The sequence below is a fragment of the Opisthocomus hoazin genome, chromosome 6, assembly GCF_030867145.1.
Source record: "Opisthocomus hoazin isolate bOpiHoa1 chromosome 6, bOpiHoa1.hap1, whole genome shotgun sequence".
NCBI lineage: Eukaryota > Metazoa > Chordata > Aves > Opisthocomiformes > Opisthocomidae > Opisthocomus > Opisthocomus hoazin.
Window position 1 is genome coordinate 55132784 of NC_134419.1, and position 16162 is coordinate 55148945.

Below are 16162 nucleotides of genomic sequence, written 5' to 3' on the forward strand. Positions count from 1 at the left end.
GCTAAAGCTCAGATCTATCAAAGGCACATTTAAATGTTATTTTTAAATAGTAAAAGGTATTTAATAAAACTTGATTCTGTTTAGTGTCTTTTGATAATTGCACACAGTTTAACAGTGTTTCCTCTGGTGTTTAGTGGATCATTATTCTTCTTCCTCTTCTTCCCTCACTGAAAATTTGGTGCCTTTCGTAAGTGCTATAGCACCTTCATTGTAAGAAAAAGACCATTAAACATCTATAAAAATCCCTCTCCCAAGCGTGCTGCTACCACATCTTTGTCTGAAATTTGTAATGCATTACCCTGGTCTAGAGAGGCTGTGGCTCTGACAAGGGGATTAGAGGAACGCACATTAAGTATTTATAGCAATCATTGCTAATGTGGGTAGCTCTCGGGACAGGATTGTCCCCAGTGAGCCTGGTGACAGGAGACATAGCAGCGTTGTTTGAGTGACACTGTGCATTCACAGTCTCCTCGTGGGGGAGAGCTGCCTGGGGATCAATTACTGGTGATGGATGCGGCATCGTGCTTGTCAGGAATCCCTTTGGGCTGTCAAGATCCTTTCGAAGAAAATACAACAGATGATCAGCTTGGGCTCCTCTGAGCTTCGTTCAGGAGCAGGAGCACTGTGTGGTAAAAGACGAGAAATGTGGGGTGAAAGGAAGGAGGCCCAGCAAGCAGTGACGGACAAAGTAGGAGAGGCAGGGCTAGAGGGTGAGAGAGGAAATATCTGTCTCCACTGTTGGCTGTGGCACTGCAGTGTGTCATGAGTTTTTCTGCAAGAAGCTTCATGCTGTGCAGCTCTATCCCGTGTGTGTGTAGGTGTGCTGGAAGTTGCCCCTAGCCTGCATTACCCGTTTTCTACTTCGGTTGGAAGCAGACAAATTGCTGCCAAGGCCAAAATTTGTTGCTGCTCTCAAATGGATGGGAGTCCGTTTGAAGGGAGCATTTAGAAGGGAGTCACAAATCACCTCAGCAATATTCCATTTCACAGATTTATTTCTTCTGGTGACTATGATTCTAGTGAGGAATGGGCATTTGATGGGCTGGGAGTTTCATGATTTTTCTAAACAGCTTCATGGCTGCTTTTCCAATCTGGTAATATGTGTGTGCATGTGTGTGTGTTAGAATAAATGAAAATGTTTCCATCATGATAAGTAGGTATAAGCAGAAAGACACTTTTCCTGTGTTATCTTACCATATGTGCAAGAAGAAGAAATGAAAGAGCCTCCTGCTTGCATTGTTGTGCATCTCCTGGTTCTGCTGATTCAGGTCTGCATTAGGACCATGTGGGCAATTTCCCATTATCCCTTCTTTGTTCAGGCAGCCACTGCTAAATACACTTGATTTGATAAAACAAGAGCTGGGAAATGAAATTAATTAGCTAGTGCCTTCTGGAGAGGGAACTGGTGGTTTTTGTTTATGTGAAAGGGATGTGGGGGAGTGGTGGATGGAGAGGTTAATTTGCTGGCTTGTTTTAGTTATTGTGCACTTTATTTCATTCTTCCTGACAAATTCACATGAAGGTAGCCTTGCTGCTCTGGAGCTTTTTGGTTGAATAATCTGGAAGAGAAATGAGGAGGAAACACTGGTCTGTGTGGCCATGTGAATGGGGTGGTCTGGGAAGGTGTCTGCTTTGCCCTGCAAGCAGGATAGTAGGTCTACTATCTGCCACTGCCCTGTGGCCATTCCTACTCTGACGTGGAGAGTGTGGCTCCTAGGCACAAACAAAACCATTTTTCAAAGTCTTTTAGCTCTCCCCAGTTTACCTCTTGCTTCCATCCTGGTCATGAAATCAAAGGCCAAACTCATGTAAGAGCCAAGGGATTTGTTTGTCTGGTTAATTTAATCTGCCATGCCACAGAGTGAGAGCAAAACACACTGCACAAGTAGGCACTGCGTGTGCAAGAAGGCAACGTACCCAACGAGTGCTCCCGAGGGTCGGACCAGCACCGCCAACCATAGTTCTACGTCCAAGCTGCATCAGTGCTGCCCGATGTATGTGCGGTTGGTGTTCTGGCTGGTGTCATCTCATTCTCTCTTAGGTTGTAAAGTGAAAGTCTGAACATTGGATGTCCAGGAGTAAACACCTATTACCTGCCATCCTAGTGCATGCCTTCTGTTCTCAGCAGAAATGGAGATTGCTGCTTGAGGAGCCATTACTAGGAGAGGGCACGTTGGCCAAATGGGTTGAAGATCAGCAAGAGTTGCAAATAATCCTGCCAATACGCAAAGTCGACAGAAGGCCATCAGGTGAGCATAGTGTTGTCTTCCTGTTCAGAAGAGGGTGGAAGCGAAGATGTCAAAGATGTCGTAAGGTTTGTGCACTGACCTGGAGAGTCCTGTGATCAGCTGCTTCAGGGGCTGTACACCACTGAGTAGCAGGAGCGGCACAGAAGGCAAGCGATTTTTAGTTTTGATGCAGAAGTTTGACTAGTTCATGTGGTGGTTTTCTCCTACACAGGATTATCTGGTGGTTTTCTTGAGTCACTGCCACCACTTCAATGTTCAAAAGTTTCCTTACAGAGCTGCTCATGGGTTTTTTAAGATTACCACAGTTTAGCTTTGTAGTGAAAAATGCACTTATTCAGTAACTCCCTGTGTGCAGCAGTCTGTGGTGTTTTGGGATGAATGGCGGTCTGAAAGCATGAAGAAATGCCTGGTTTATATTAATAGTGTCTCCAATGCATCAGTGTGTGAATAGAGAGATTCTGTTCAGAACCTTTCAATTTATCCAGTGTATATCATCATCTGTCATCAGTTGCTAGGCCTGGCTTTAATCTGATATCACTTGAACTATGAAATGCTTTAAAACATTTGCCAATCGGTCAGCTATCGAGCGTAGACAAGATAGATATTTTTTCTTTTTTTTTTTAAATTGTGTCATTTAATCACAAGAGTATGCTCACATTTAAAACTGGCAACAGGCACCATTTAACCAACAAAATACAAAGTTTGGGAAGTGTCTGGAACAAGGAATATTTCTTTCGCGTCCCTAGCCAAAAATATATGTTTCTTTGACTGATGATCAGATTGTCTGTCCAGCCTCATGCTCTGATAGACACACACTGTGATGAACCTTGGCAGTGCGGCATTCACTCCCCAGTGGCATTAGCACAGCTAGGAAAGGATGTCATTGCATCTGATCAGTGTAAATTAAGGTGGTCCTCAATGGAAAACATCCCAGTACCCCTCACGCGGTCATTCCATTTTCCTGGTCTTAATACTGGTGGGCTCTTGTTGTCTCAGTCTGTCTGGGGCCAGATGAATATCTCATTGCTGTTCACTGTAAAGCAAAGATGACTGGCAAGAACAGGCATATAGGGCTTAAATAATTTATAGCTCCACACGTTCATTTAAACACAAACTAGAAGAAAAGTAACTAAGACAGACTCTTTCCATTCTTGTTATATCACCCTTCTGTAGCCTTAGCTTTTCTGTGGCAGATGGAAGAACATAACCATAAATATGTTTGCAGAAGATGCTGAAGTATTTATGTGGCATGGCACACACACCCGGTAGCAACTTCCTTTCAACAAGAAGCACAGATGAAAGCTGTCTGTAAATGCTATATGTAGATGAAATTCCACATACCACTTTAAATCCTAATTTTGCATGCAAGAAAAGCTCCCGATAGCAGATGGAAGTATTAACCATGTTTTAGGAAGAGTGCTCTCTGAGGCTGCTGATGGCTCCTCAGCTGTCAGTGTCCCTGCCCCACAGAGGTAGCATGCAAGCCCTGCCACCCAACAGGTAGGTCTCTGGGATTTCGAATATCTCATCCGAGGCAACTGTGAGCCTCCTGTATCCCTCGTGCAAAAGATGGAGGTGGATAACCAGCCATTTTGTGTCAAAAGGGATCCTAAGGGAAAAGCTTTGTTAAATGATATAGGAGGAAAGTAATTAAACAGATCTGGATGACACTGCAAAAGAAAAGCAGCTTCCTCTCCTGAGGCTGTGGGAGATTCCATGTCTCAGATGTGATGGGCTTTGGTCCCTTTCTGCCCAAACAGGAATTGTGCCTGTATCACAAACACTGAAAGTCCTCACACTTACCAAATCCCTGGATGTTTTAAGTCATTTTAGGATCCACAAAGTTTTTAAATAAGCAGGGATGTCAGGGTGAGTAATGATAGGATGGAAAGTGTCAGGGATGGGCGTGAGCAACATACTGGAAGCAAATTACCCCTCTTCTTCAGTCTGTCACCAGTGGTGGAAAACTGTAAATAGTGTGTCCATGGACTGGGATTTTCAGGGGCTGCAGAAACCCAATGCCTTACACTGTAAATGAGAGTGAAGGGGCGGGGGGAGCTAATACACGTGTGTCTAAGGCAAGCAAACAAGTAAAGCCCCTTGTTTATAACCAGTGTTGCATCCTGCTTGCCTCTCCTGGTCAGCCCGCAGAGAAAATTGGCATCAGATCATTCAAGCTGATGGACTTGGAAAGGGGTAGGGCTGTTGAACTGTGTCTGTGGTGGACAGCAGGCTTCGCTGCCTTCTACCCACAGGCTGTCTCCCCTTTCGCAGCCCTCTGCCCAAAAGCTGAAGTTGATGTGTATTGCTTGGCCCAGGTTCCCCCCCCGTCCTGTGCCAGGCCAGAGGGCTGACAGAGTTCACTGTGCTGAAGTGCGGTATCAGAGAGGAGACACTGGGCAGCAGGCTCGTGGAGGCCAGGCATCTGCTTTCCCTCACAATTCATCTCGTTCTTCCTCGCTGCAAATGCAGGCACTCCTCTGGCTGTTCATGAAAGGCCGGCAGCCCAGGGTCCAGACAGCGTTGAACACTGTGTCTGCCACGGATTCGCAAGCTGCAGAGAAGGGAAAGATCGGGCAAGTAAGCAACAAGTGGAAGCACCCTAGCCTGAGCCCTGCACCGAGTTGTGTGGTATCTGCAGCTGGAAGCGTGAGCCGGTTTTTTCTCTCTGGGTATGCATTTTTATAAATCTAGAGGTTTCCTTCTGCTGAACTGGGGGCTCTTTTCTCCCCAGGGTGATACTAATCTGGCACTAACTTCTCTCTCCTCTCCCCCCCCCCCCCCCCCTACCTCTCTGAGGCTTTTCTAGTTGATGCAGCATTTGGGGCACGGCAGATAGCACTGTTTACCAAACAGATTTCCCAGAAGACCTCCATATAACTGTCTTTCCCCACAGCTGCCTATAACCACTACTAACCAACCTTTTCTGCATCTTGGGAGGTACAATGACAGCTGCCAGGCAGTATGAAAAATTCTACTGTGGTTACAACAGCAGAGCTATTGGTACAGTCTGAAGGAGCTACTAGCCCCTTGTCTCCCCCCAAAACCACCCAAAACTGCTTGTCAATAAATAAATAAATAGGCCTAATACCAGGTCTTTTAGGGTTTACTCACTGGCACTAACACTGATTGCTGTATGCACAATAGATCTGGGAAGACCCTGCCTTTGGTAGTCTCCTTCCATCTCAGCCTCTCCAACCACCTCGCTCTGCTCCTGCTGCTTTAGGAGTCTGCTGGGTTGGAGAGGCTGTAGTGAGTCAGTGGGAAAAGTGAAGCTTTGCGTGACTGGCAGTGCTGCAGCTGGGATGTTTGTGCCCACATGAAGGGAGCAGAGCTGCTCTTCCCCTGCCTGCTTTCTCTGAACTCCTGGTGACTCAGTGGAAAGGGTCCTAGATAATAACTGGGAAGGTGGTGGAGGACTGTGTGACGGGAGCTGCTCAGAGCAGCCCTGAGGACAGGGAGCAGCAGGTATAGAGCACAAGGCAAGCGGAGCAGAGGACGGCTCAGAGGTTCCTTAGTGTTAGCAACAGTTGTGCCTCCTGTGGCAACCAAGTCAGAGATGCTGGAGGAATCTTGTCCTAGCTGACTATAGGCAGAGTTGGCTTGGCTCAGAAAAAATAGGCAAAACCAGGGTGGTTCTTGAGCTGCTGACACATGTCTAGAGCTTTGTTAGCACAGAGGCTTCTGAGCAATCCAGATCTCCCTGCAATGGCTCCGCCACCACCCACGCTGTGGTGTGTCTCTGGTGCCATCGTCATCTCTTATCTGTGAACCAGATCCCGGAGGGCCTCTGCCCTTGGCTCTCCTGGTTTGTTGGCCCTTGGCCACATACGGGTTTCCGTGTGTGGCTTACTGGCTCTGGAAGGCTTTTTGATCTCCCCTGAAGCTGTTTAAACTCTCAGGGAGGGAATCCAAGGGTTGAAGGAGTGGCTTCTAGGGTTTTTTTTTTTTGTTTTTTTTTCTTTCCACGTGTGTTTTGTAATGTTTTTTAAATGTCAACTTCAGGTCTCCAGTCTTGGGACAGACATGTGCGTGGAGGGGACAAGATCTCAGTGTTCTCATTCATCTCTGACCCATCTGTGACAAGCACAGGACAGATGTGCTGCTTCCTACTGCAGATTTTTGCTTCTTTTGGCAAGGAAAGGGCTCCCTGCCCACCCCCTCCCTCCCTGCCATTGCTTGTTCCCTCTGCAGGGGATGCGAGCTGGGAAGCCTACCTTCCACCTTGGAGACAAACCCGAGGCTGCGCTTCAGGTCAGAGCAGATGGAGTGGAGGCACCAGCGGAACTTGGCATCGCAGCGGTATTTGTTTGCCCCACAGGTGTCATAACAAATGTCCAGCTGGTTACAGCACTTGGTCATGGCGGGGATGCCCAAATCTAGCTGGGGAAAGAGAGAAAAATAAGTGTTGCTTGGCTGTGTGCTGGACTCAGGCTCAAACAGTTGCAGCTGGGTCCTCTTCCAGAAGCTCCCCCAATAGCTGGGGCAGCAGGAGGGAGACGAGCTTCTCCCTCGCTATCTAAGGAAAGCAGCGACAGCAGTGTGGGTCCAATGCAGGGTAGGCCATGTTGCCTTGTCTCCTCTCTGTCGCGGGGGGTTAACCTCTGGTGTAGAGTGGGGAACAGTCCCTCCATGACCATTAGCTAGCTCTCATTTCTCAGAGCTCATCGGAGAGCCTCCTGTCCTTGCCAGCAGTGGCAAAGGCCCCTTTTCTCCTTCCTCCTTTTCCTGCAACCTGACAAGTCCTGCTTCTTGGCCTAATAAGTCTGCTCTAAGTGTTATTAATGCCGTACTTCTCAGAGGTGCACTTGTGAGGCCAAGAACAAATAGAGCTTGGTCAGAGGAGTTCTGCTCGCTTGGAAGTAAACAGCAAGCTTAGCTAATAACCATGGGGGTGCTGGGGTAGAAGGCCTGCCTCCTGGAGAGGCTGGACTTGTTAGCTTGTTATAAATTCTTCCTCTTTTTGGCCTTCCTCATGTAATATTTAGGAGATGAGTTGCTTCTTCGTTGCGCTTAGTGCTCATGACGGCCTGCATAAGGAGGAGGTACCGCAGAAATGCCCACAAGGTGTACAGTGAAATGTAGTTTAAGGAACTAATCTAACATGAAAAATGGGCTGTAAAGGGAGGGTTTTTCAGAGCAGGAATCTGCCTAATTGCTGCAGACTTCATGGGCAGCAGTAATGCATGAGCTAAGTAGCAGTTCCTGCTCTTAGAGCCTCCTGGGAGTGCTTTTCCTGGTGATTCCAATATGATTTCATTAATTGCCTTTAAAGTGGTGAATGGGTGCAGCATTAAAGCCTGTCGGTTGATTTCAGTGCTCAGCAAGGGCAAAAAGCATGGGAGGGGACGAAGGGCCAAGTATGCAGAATACACTCAAGTGTTGCTGTTTGCACATTATGCTATGCCACTGTGTTGAACGTGTTCCCTGTCATAAGGGCACAGGATTGATCAGGGCTTTGATAAAAATACGTTTCTCCACACTGGTGCTCTGCTTGGTCAGGTACCCCTTTTCTTCTTCTAGTGCTAATCTGCTTGGGAAGCTTTCTCTTTTCTCTTTCTCAGGACCTACTGAAACAACCAGAGCAACAGGCCAGTCCTTCGTAAATATAACTCCTGTCTATGTGACTCCTTTTCCGCTGCCACCAGCAGCTGAGATCTTAATGTTTCCCAGACTGACATGTTTGCCTTGCTTGGCATCAGCAGGCAGCCATGTCTTTTGGCAGTCCCAGGCAGATAGCTTGTCCCTTAACACAAGTGATATTTCCTCCCTTTTCCAGAGCTCTGGCTTCAGCTGTGAAGGGAACCCATCACACAGTCAGTGCATAGCACAGCTAAGCCTTTTCCCTCCCCAGTATTATTAGCTGGTTACTGTGATTAGAGAGTCACATCATTTGGGGATTGTGGATGTGGCAGTACATACACTTTGAGGTACCTTGAGCCCCAGAAAATGGGAGCTACAGCCGTTCGGTTCCTGGGGTTTGTAGTGAGGTCGCGGCATTGGAGCCTTCCCTGAGAGAGAAAGGAAAAATGTTAGCAAAGCCAGTCTTCCCAAGAGTAGCACAAAGAAGCAGGGAGTGCCAGGCAGCTCCCCTTCCATCTGTATCCCCAAACACTTCATTCTCTTACAGGAGACCCAGAGACTGAAGGACAGGTACTAGAGCTGTCTAAGACACTGGCCCTGCTCCCAGATCAGTCCTGTCAAGGCTCTGCAGCCTGGCTTAGCTTGCACCGCCTCTGGCATGGCTACTGGCGCACTGTGTTGTGTGTGAACTGGGTCCCCAATGCCTCTCAAATGTTTAAGCCGATCTGAGTCCAGTCCCTGGGTCTGGGACTCTCCCCAGCTCTTACAAATGGACAAGTCCCCCTTTGCAGCGTGGGGTTTTGCAGTTGAGCAGCCCTCCATGCTGGAGCTAGAGCCTCAGACCTCCCAAATCTCCTAGGAGCTTGTTCAGGTGCTTCCTGAGAGCTCTGCACAGCTGGGATCACCCAGCTGTGTTTTTAACTCCTGCATGAAACTGCCCGCTAAACTACTAACTTAGCAAGGGGATTTCTTTCAATCCTCAGTTTATTCTCAGAGTGTCGGTGAGCTATGGATCTCCACAAAATTGTGCTAGACCTTCCATGTCGGATCTTGCGCTGAGCAGAAGGTCTGTTCTGTTTTCTGTGTGTGGTGACACACTGTCACGTTTTGCAAATAGTTTCTATCCCTTTATCTCTGCCTGCCCATAATAGGCTTCGTAATATGCATAGAGGAGCAAGAATTTCCTCCGTGGATAATTATTTACTCAATGTAGAAAGAGTCCAGCAGAAAATTGGCTAACAGTGGCTTCAGCAGCAATTTAATCTGTTTTACTTTGCTTTGAAGGTGTGCAAGCCCTCCTGTCTGCCTGCCAGCCCATCCTGGGGCTTGATGTATGGCTGACAGAATGCTCTGGGTGTGAGGGGTGGGTGCCCAGGGTTTGGGTGGAAACTGTCCATGTGGAAAGGAGATTGGTCTGTTCCCTGCCTTGTCTCATTCTCTTTCTCTCATCCCTACCTCAGCCCCCATCTCCATCTAACCTAACACCTCCGGTTTGGGGAGGACAAGTCACCAGGCTGCTCGTGTGCCTTGACCTCACTGTGCGAGGAGCTTGTGTCAAGGTGGAAAAGGATTCTTCCCTGGAGAAGTGGTGGAGACCGCCCATCATGGAGTTGGGTTTCTCTGTACTGTCCCTTGATGTGTGTTCAGTGCTTGTTCTGTTTCTGTCCCAGCTGGGTTTATAAAAGGGAGATCTCACATGCAGAGTGATGTGTTAAAACAAGACATTTGAACCCTGCTCTGGGAAAACTTTGTAAGCTGTGTGAATGTTCCAACAAAAACATGTGTGAGTTGAGCCTTCTGTATGTCTATCATCTCTAGGGTTAAGTTTCTGCTTCCCTGAGCACCGCTAGTATATAGACATAAAATAGATCTAATTTAGCCCATCAGGCAGAGTTGGGCTCTTTTAAGCTTGATTTCCACTGTTTTCTTCTTGTCAGCACTGATAATCATTTAAGATGCTTTTCCCCTTTTTCCTGTCAAGGTACCCAAAGTACCAGTGGTTAATACAGCCATGAACCTTCTGTGTTCTGGAGAAGACCTCACAGCCAAATGCCTCAATAAGTCTTACGTAGGAATGTTCCCAGCACCTTCTAAATTAAAAATTGTCTGAGCAGTTTTGTTTAAACAACAGATTTGCAACAAATAAACAACAAACTGAAATCCTGTCCAGCTGTGAGATGCCAATAGCCAATTTTTTCCAGTCCTACAGAAATGCAGTAAGGATTTAGCTGTCTGCAAGCCAAGATAAATCTCTCTAGTTGTCATTTACCACCAAGTGATGGCATTTGTGTGGGAATTTATTTCTCAGTACAGCAATTACTGCTGTGTTTCTACCTTTTTGGCCCCTTTTGAATAGGTCAGATCTGCTTCGTGCTCCAGATGTAATTTTCTAGTGCAGAAAGCATTGTTGCTTGGAGCAGGTAGAGCTGAGTTAACCACAGACAAAGAGCACGGATCAGCTGGTTGCAGCACACCATCATTACGGGATTATCTTCGCACCAAAACAGAAGTCCTCTGAGGTATGCTGATGCAAGGTAACTTCTGAGTATGTGGCACATTGCACATTACACTATTTTGGTGGTTATGCTATAGACAGAAGGGACTATGTCTAGATATGGGTTGAATCTATAACCCAGTGCTCCCCAACAATATAATGAGAGAAGGGCTGCGCCCAGGTCTCAGTGCAATTCACAGCCTAGTTGCTCACTTGGAAGCGGGTGAGAATTGAGACTTGGAATTCAAATGTCCCTAAACTGAGGTAGGAGGCAGTGGAAAGTTGAAAATCCAAGGTGGATTTTGCAGGATGGGGTCAAATTTTAATGACTTGCTTGCAATACTGATGATAAATTATGTTCCTGCAGCACATTGTCAATTAATGGGATAAGGTGGTTAAGTCAGAGTACAAGTGAGACTATCTGGAAGTATGGAGGTAACGTTGTTTCCAGAGAAAACTTTCCATTAAGTTGAAGTTACTGACGTTATAATGTCTTAGAAAGTTGTCCTGAGAAGAAAAGAATCTCATATGAGAATTGTGGTGATCAACAAAACGTTGAACTGCCTTCAGGATGAGCTCTTGTAGGAAACCTGCCCCCCTCCTCTCTGAAAATCAAAGCGTAATCATTTGTAAAGTGCCCCTTTGAACTCTTTCTTAGCCAGATAAAGTCCGAGACACCACAGTTAGCCTTTCTCCACATCCTGTTTTCTGCCTAGCAGGAAAACAACAGCAAAGCAGAAATAACAGGCGTTCCTGACTCTACATGAGCATTGACTCTGTGCTCTTGTTATCATTTGTTGCCTGCCCATCCTGATAGGCACATCTGTGGCAGGGAAGGGACTTGGTGGGTCGCACTGGCTATTTTGCTAGCTGTATTTCACCGGGGGCCTGTTGTGGTCTGCCTGCTTGCTGCAGGGCAGCTGGGGAGAGAGACAGCTGCAGGCACAGCAAGGACCTGCCCAGCAGCACGCTGCAGAGCGGTGCTCGTGTGTAGAACAGCATTGCTCAGGAAGCCTGTTCTTCGGACAAAGATGTATTTCAGGGTGCACTGCCTTGTTGGCATGGCCTTAGAGAACTGAAGTTGAGTTTCTAATAGGAAGCGAGTTTCCCTGATGCATTTTAATATCTTCAAGCTGTTGTAGCTATGCCGAGAGACTGGAAAACAGCCAGCTGGCTAGAACAGTTGCTGGCAATGCAGGAGGTCTCAGACACTGCAGTACTAGTACACGGGCAGGGGGAGGTGAATGTATTTCCGGGTGAATAGATGGTCCTGGGGCTCCTTGCTCTTTTGAGAGGTCCATTGTTATTTCTCTGTCTCAGATAAGCAGGCTTTCGGACAGACATATCCCATACTTACCACAGCCTTTTAGCACTGTGTTGGAGAGCCTGACTTCAAAGGCTCTTTTCCCACAGCCTGGATGTGCCTCCTCATCTTAAGCCTCTCAGGACGAAATGCTGGGCAAAACATTGAAGTCCTGCCTGGCCAGACAGCTCAAGGAAGCTCCCAAGGGATTTACTCCCAGTTCAGGCTGTTTCACTCCCTGAGATGCCCAGAGAGATTTTGTAAGGAGGAGGAGAATATTTGCCAGCAAATGCTAGTGTAACCCTAATGTCCTGATTTAAGGGAGTAATCCATTAACTTGTTTGTTTTCAGACCTCACTAGCTGCTGAAAAATCAGGAGGAGGGAGGAGAGTCTTACAGCCAGAACAGCCAAGTGCTTTGTGCTCAGCTGAAGATGGATGTGGCAATCACAGGTGGTTCCTGACCTTTATCGTAGCAAAATAAGCTATTATTGGTGTCACTTGGCTGAAATGAGAGAAAGTAGAAGGCATAATTTTTGCTTCTTGCCTGAGGAAAAAGCAGTTGGGCACTGATTCAGCAGCAAGATGGTAAAGATGGTTTGTGTTCATTCTCCTGGGCACAGATACCTAGTGTCACTGGTTTAGGACTGTCCCTGCATCCCGTCCACTTGCAATTTGCGATTGCCCTTGATGGCGCATGGGCAGCGTTTCAATAGTTTCCTCCTTCAGCCAGTGATTAATGAGTCGTTCGACAGAGGACAAGAAGAGGGCTAAAGATGTGCTTGTTTGTTTTGCTTTCTAGGTAAAGCATTTCTCCAGTAAGATGCTCTCAGCGCAGGCATTTGCACCACTCTGTGGAGATGCTGTTCCCACTGCCCCCCAGACAGTGGCAGGGAGAGCCCCAGCATGGGGTTGTGCCCAAAACCAATGACTTCTCCAGGACTTGGTGAGCCCTGACACACCCTGAAACAAGCTCTGAATATCAGCCTTCCCAAACCTCGCCTCCAGCATGCTGTGGCCTCAGCCACATTATCCCCACTGCCCGGGTTTTAAGTCACCACGTTGAGAAGGGCAGGTCCCTTTCTGCTCTGAATTTGGAGACTGTCGTGGACCCAAAGGGAGGTTGTGACGCATGGCATGGGGCTGCCAGTGTGGACCTGGGGCTGGGCTGCCTGATGGGCGGATGGCCTCACCCTGTGTGCTAGAGCCATGCCGTGGTGTGGACGAGGGTCTCCTCCTCCAGCCACTGCTCCCCCAGGGTGCATGCTGCCAGGGCTGGCAGCACCAATGGGCCCCACAGAGCAGCCTTGGCCCTTCAGAGCTGCTGGAGAGAGACAGCCCTGGCCGGGGAGCGTTGTGGGGCCCTGGGCTGAGGGACTAAGGCTGCAGGGCTGAGGTGATGGGCTGAGATGCCTGGCTTGTTGTGAGCATGGGGCCCCAGAGCTGGCAGGAGCAGGAGGACAGATATATACACGTTCTTTACAAAACAGAACAACCTAACAGCTTAATGCTGATTTTTAACTATCCTTGTGGCCCTGCTTTGGCTAAGGGTGGCCCATCTGCCCTCTTGCCCTGACAAGGAGCTCGGGTCCCAGCCCTGCAGCATCCTTGTTTCTCCCGGCACCCTTGCTGCTGACCTGGGAGGGATGGGAGGTGCTTCCCTCCGGCTGCATCTGTGGGGGACCATTACAGACAACGCCGTGCAGGCTAGAGAGGCGCAGCGTGAAAGAAATGGGGTGCATACATACTGAAACTGGGTTGGTGGGACCTTTCCAAAGCGTGAAGTCTATGTCTGTGAAAACCAATGCTCAGGGAAGGAGAGGGGTTGAAATCTCCTTTGTGCTCACAAGCATCTTGCCCAGGCAGTCACTAGGGATGTGGGATGAAGCTGGGGGAAGCAGGGCTGATGGGCAGTTGTGGATGGGCAGGCTGTGGTGACAGAGGACAGTTATTGCTGTGAGGACAGTCATGGGAGGCTGGGGAGAGGACAAGTTCTGTAGGAAACCTCCTAGATGATCCTAAACAGGTTGTTTCAGCAAGTACCTTGCTGATGGCTGGTGCTGCCTGTGCCTCCACCTGCCCAGCGCCCCACAGACCCGCACCACAGGGGCTGGCCCTGCTGCACCGCTGCGCACCCAGTCCCCTGCCCTGCCTGTGTGCCTCCTGCCCTGTTCACTCTGAGGTGTCACCCCCTTCGTCCTGCCCACAGGACGAACCAAACTCTTCCTTTTTGGTAAATCGTTCTAGCGTCCAAGGCAAGCAGCAGCTGCTTCATTCCACCTCGAGTACTAAAGGTTCCTCCATGGTGACGGCCAGTCTCATTCACCCTCTTGTTATCTCCCCCTCTCCAACCCATGTTGCTAGCCAAGTCGCAACTGCTGAGTAATGACACTCCGAAGGTTGCTGATGTTAGGGCCACAGGCGACACTTAACAACCACTTCTGAGTCAGATCTGCAGGCACTTCTCGTCCTCCCCTCCGGTGCCTCACTGCCTACTCAGGTCCTTCTCTCCAAGGGTCCAGGCAGCTGGGCAGCCTGGTTCCCTGTATGTCCTTCTGTAAAACCTGCGTCCTCTCCTCTTGTCCCCTGGCACGCAGGCACGTGGCTTCAAGATCAGACTGTTCTTGGTGAGAGGGAAAGATGAGGGTTCAGTGTCCCTGTGCTGGCACTAGCAGAGAAGTTATGGCTCTCTGCAGTGACTTTTCTGTGCCGAGCGTATCAGGGGTCCGGTCATGGATAGGAGCTGGTTGCGGCCTTGGGGAAGGAGAGTGCTGTGAGTTTCCACATGAGAGGGAAAGAGGGGAAAGGATAAGGAGAGAGGAGTGAGGTTCACTTACCATATCGACATCTGTACTGACAAACACCGTTTTTCCCCCCAAGCAGTTCCAAGAAGGAGTCGAAGTAGCTGTTAACCGTTTCAAAGCTGTCCCGGATGGCCTCGATGCCCCAGTCTGAATAGGATGACTCTGCTCGGGGAGCCTGGTGGACGGTGTTCTCCTGTGTTGTTTCCTCGCTGCATTGCCCAAAGCCCAGGGTCAGGCACAGAACCACTGTCTCAAAAAGCAGCCGCATGCTGCAGTCCAGATCCCGGCCCCAGAGCCCTTGTTCCAGCAGATATGCAGGCAGGGAGGAGTGGGAGCGAGCTGCTGTGCGTAGGAGGCAGGTGGGCACCCCACTCCCCTGGACTTTAAACACTGCCGAGGGAGCCGGCGTGAGGTCACTGCAATCAGAGTGCAAAGTGCGCTGTGGGGATTTGGACCAGGTTTGTCGTGCGGAGAAGAACCAGGGTTTGATTTTGCACAATCCCGCTGGAGCAGGGTCAGTGCCTGCGGCGGGGATGGCTCCCTGGGGTGCCTGCCCAGGTTGTGTGGCATACAGGAGACCCTTTTGCCCGCCCCACCGAGGCACTGTGTGGGCTGCCCCGCTCTCTCCCCAGCCGGTTGGGAGATGAAGAGTATCTCTTTGTCCAAAATTTCTGCGGCTCGGGCAACAGGAGTAATAGATCATCAGCGGACTGAGGAGCACACCTTGGCTTTCTCCTAGGCCTCTTGGGCACATAGTGGAGTGGGATGAGACATCTGCCCAGCCTAGCTGCTGTTGGGGATTGCTCCTCGCAAAACCTGTGGGACCACAGGGCTGACACACTTGTGTGAAGGGGCTTTCCATGCCTGCGCGCCCGGAGTGGGCTCCCTTGCAGGGCACGCCTAGGACAGAGAAGGGTGGCAGAGAGCAGTGTGCCCTGTCCTGCTGTGGCTGGAGGGTGCTGTTGGGCCTCACAGGGGTTGATCCAGAAGCTAGGAGTAGTTTTGGAGTAGTTTGGGTTTAGAAACGCTGCATTCAGGGCAATCCCTTGGCAGGTCCCCTCCAGTTGTAGGATCAATGATGTGGGTGAGTATTTGCCTTCGATGGGATTCCTGAAGGCTGGCGTTGGATGGCTGGTTGTTACAGCTTTTGTGTAATGCCATCATTGCTGAGTTAAACGTGTAGCATAGGTGGCCCAGAGCGAGGAAGGGCTGGCACCAAAACCCGAGGCAGGCAGCGGGCTTGTGGGGGAGCTGCAGGTCCCAGCTCTGGGGTGGGACTGGCCTGCTAGGACCCACGGGCCTGCACAGCAGGGTGGAGGTTTCAAAGGAGTTACTCATTAAAAGAAAACAACAAACCAAACACCAACAGCAAAAGGCAATGCAAACCACTGATAAAGAGTAGGGAAGGGAAACAGCATGGGAAGGCTCCGGTTGCTCTCGGAAAGCTTCTCAGATGTGTCCCAGCACAGCACTGCCTCTCAGAAACAGCCGTTCTGCAGCTGGTCGCCAGATCCAGCTGATCTCTGTGAAGTCCAGTGGCCAACTTCAGCAGCCTTTTCTGTTTGGGTGGCTGGGCTGTCAAGTGGAGACTCTCCAGAGGGCAAAGGGGAGCTGGGCAGTGGGTCTTTCAAATATATGGCAAGCATAAGTGCAAATTATGACATTTTATTGTTTTGCAGGAGACTCAGCCCAACTGCATTGTAACTTCTGAAGCGCCAGAGCCCTGTGGC

General features: G+C 49.4%; 1 protein-coding gene across 2 annotated transcripts; it reads right to left on the reverse strand.

Moving 5' to 3' along the window:
- Positions 1-3317: 3317 nt before the first annotated feature.
- On the reverse strand, positions 3318-14820 carry PLA2G12B (phospholipase A2 group XIIB). Of its 2 annotated transcripts, none has more exons than XM_075423194.1 (4): positions 14466-14820; positions 8184-8260; positions 6467-6632; positions 3318-4803 (listed from the first exon to the last, which is right to left on the reverse strand). In XM_075423194.1, the coding sequence occupies exons 1-4, from the start codon at positions 14698-14700 to the stop codon at positions 4685-4687; spliced, it is 597 nt and encodes a 198-aa protein (XP_075279309.1). In that variant the 5' UTR covers positions 14701-14820; the 3' UTR covers positions 3318-4684. The 2 variants fall into 2 exon arrangements, with proteins under 2 accessions (XP_075279309.1, XP_075279308.1); XM_075423193.1 differs by having other exon boundaries at positions 8172-8260.
- Positions 14821-16162: the final 1342 nt, after the last annotated feature.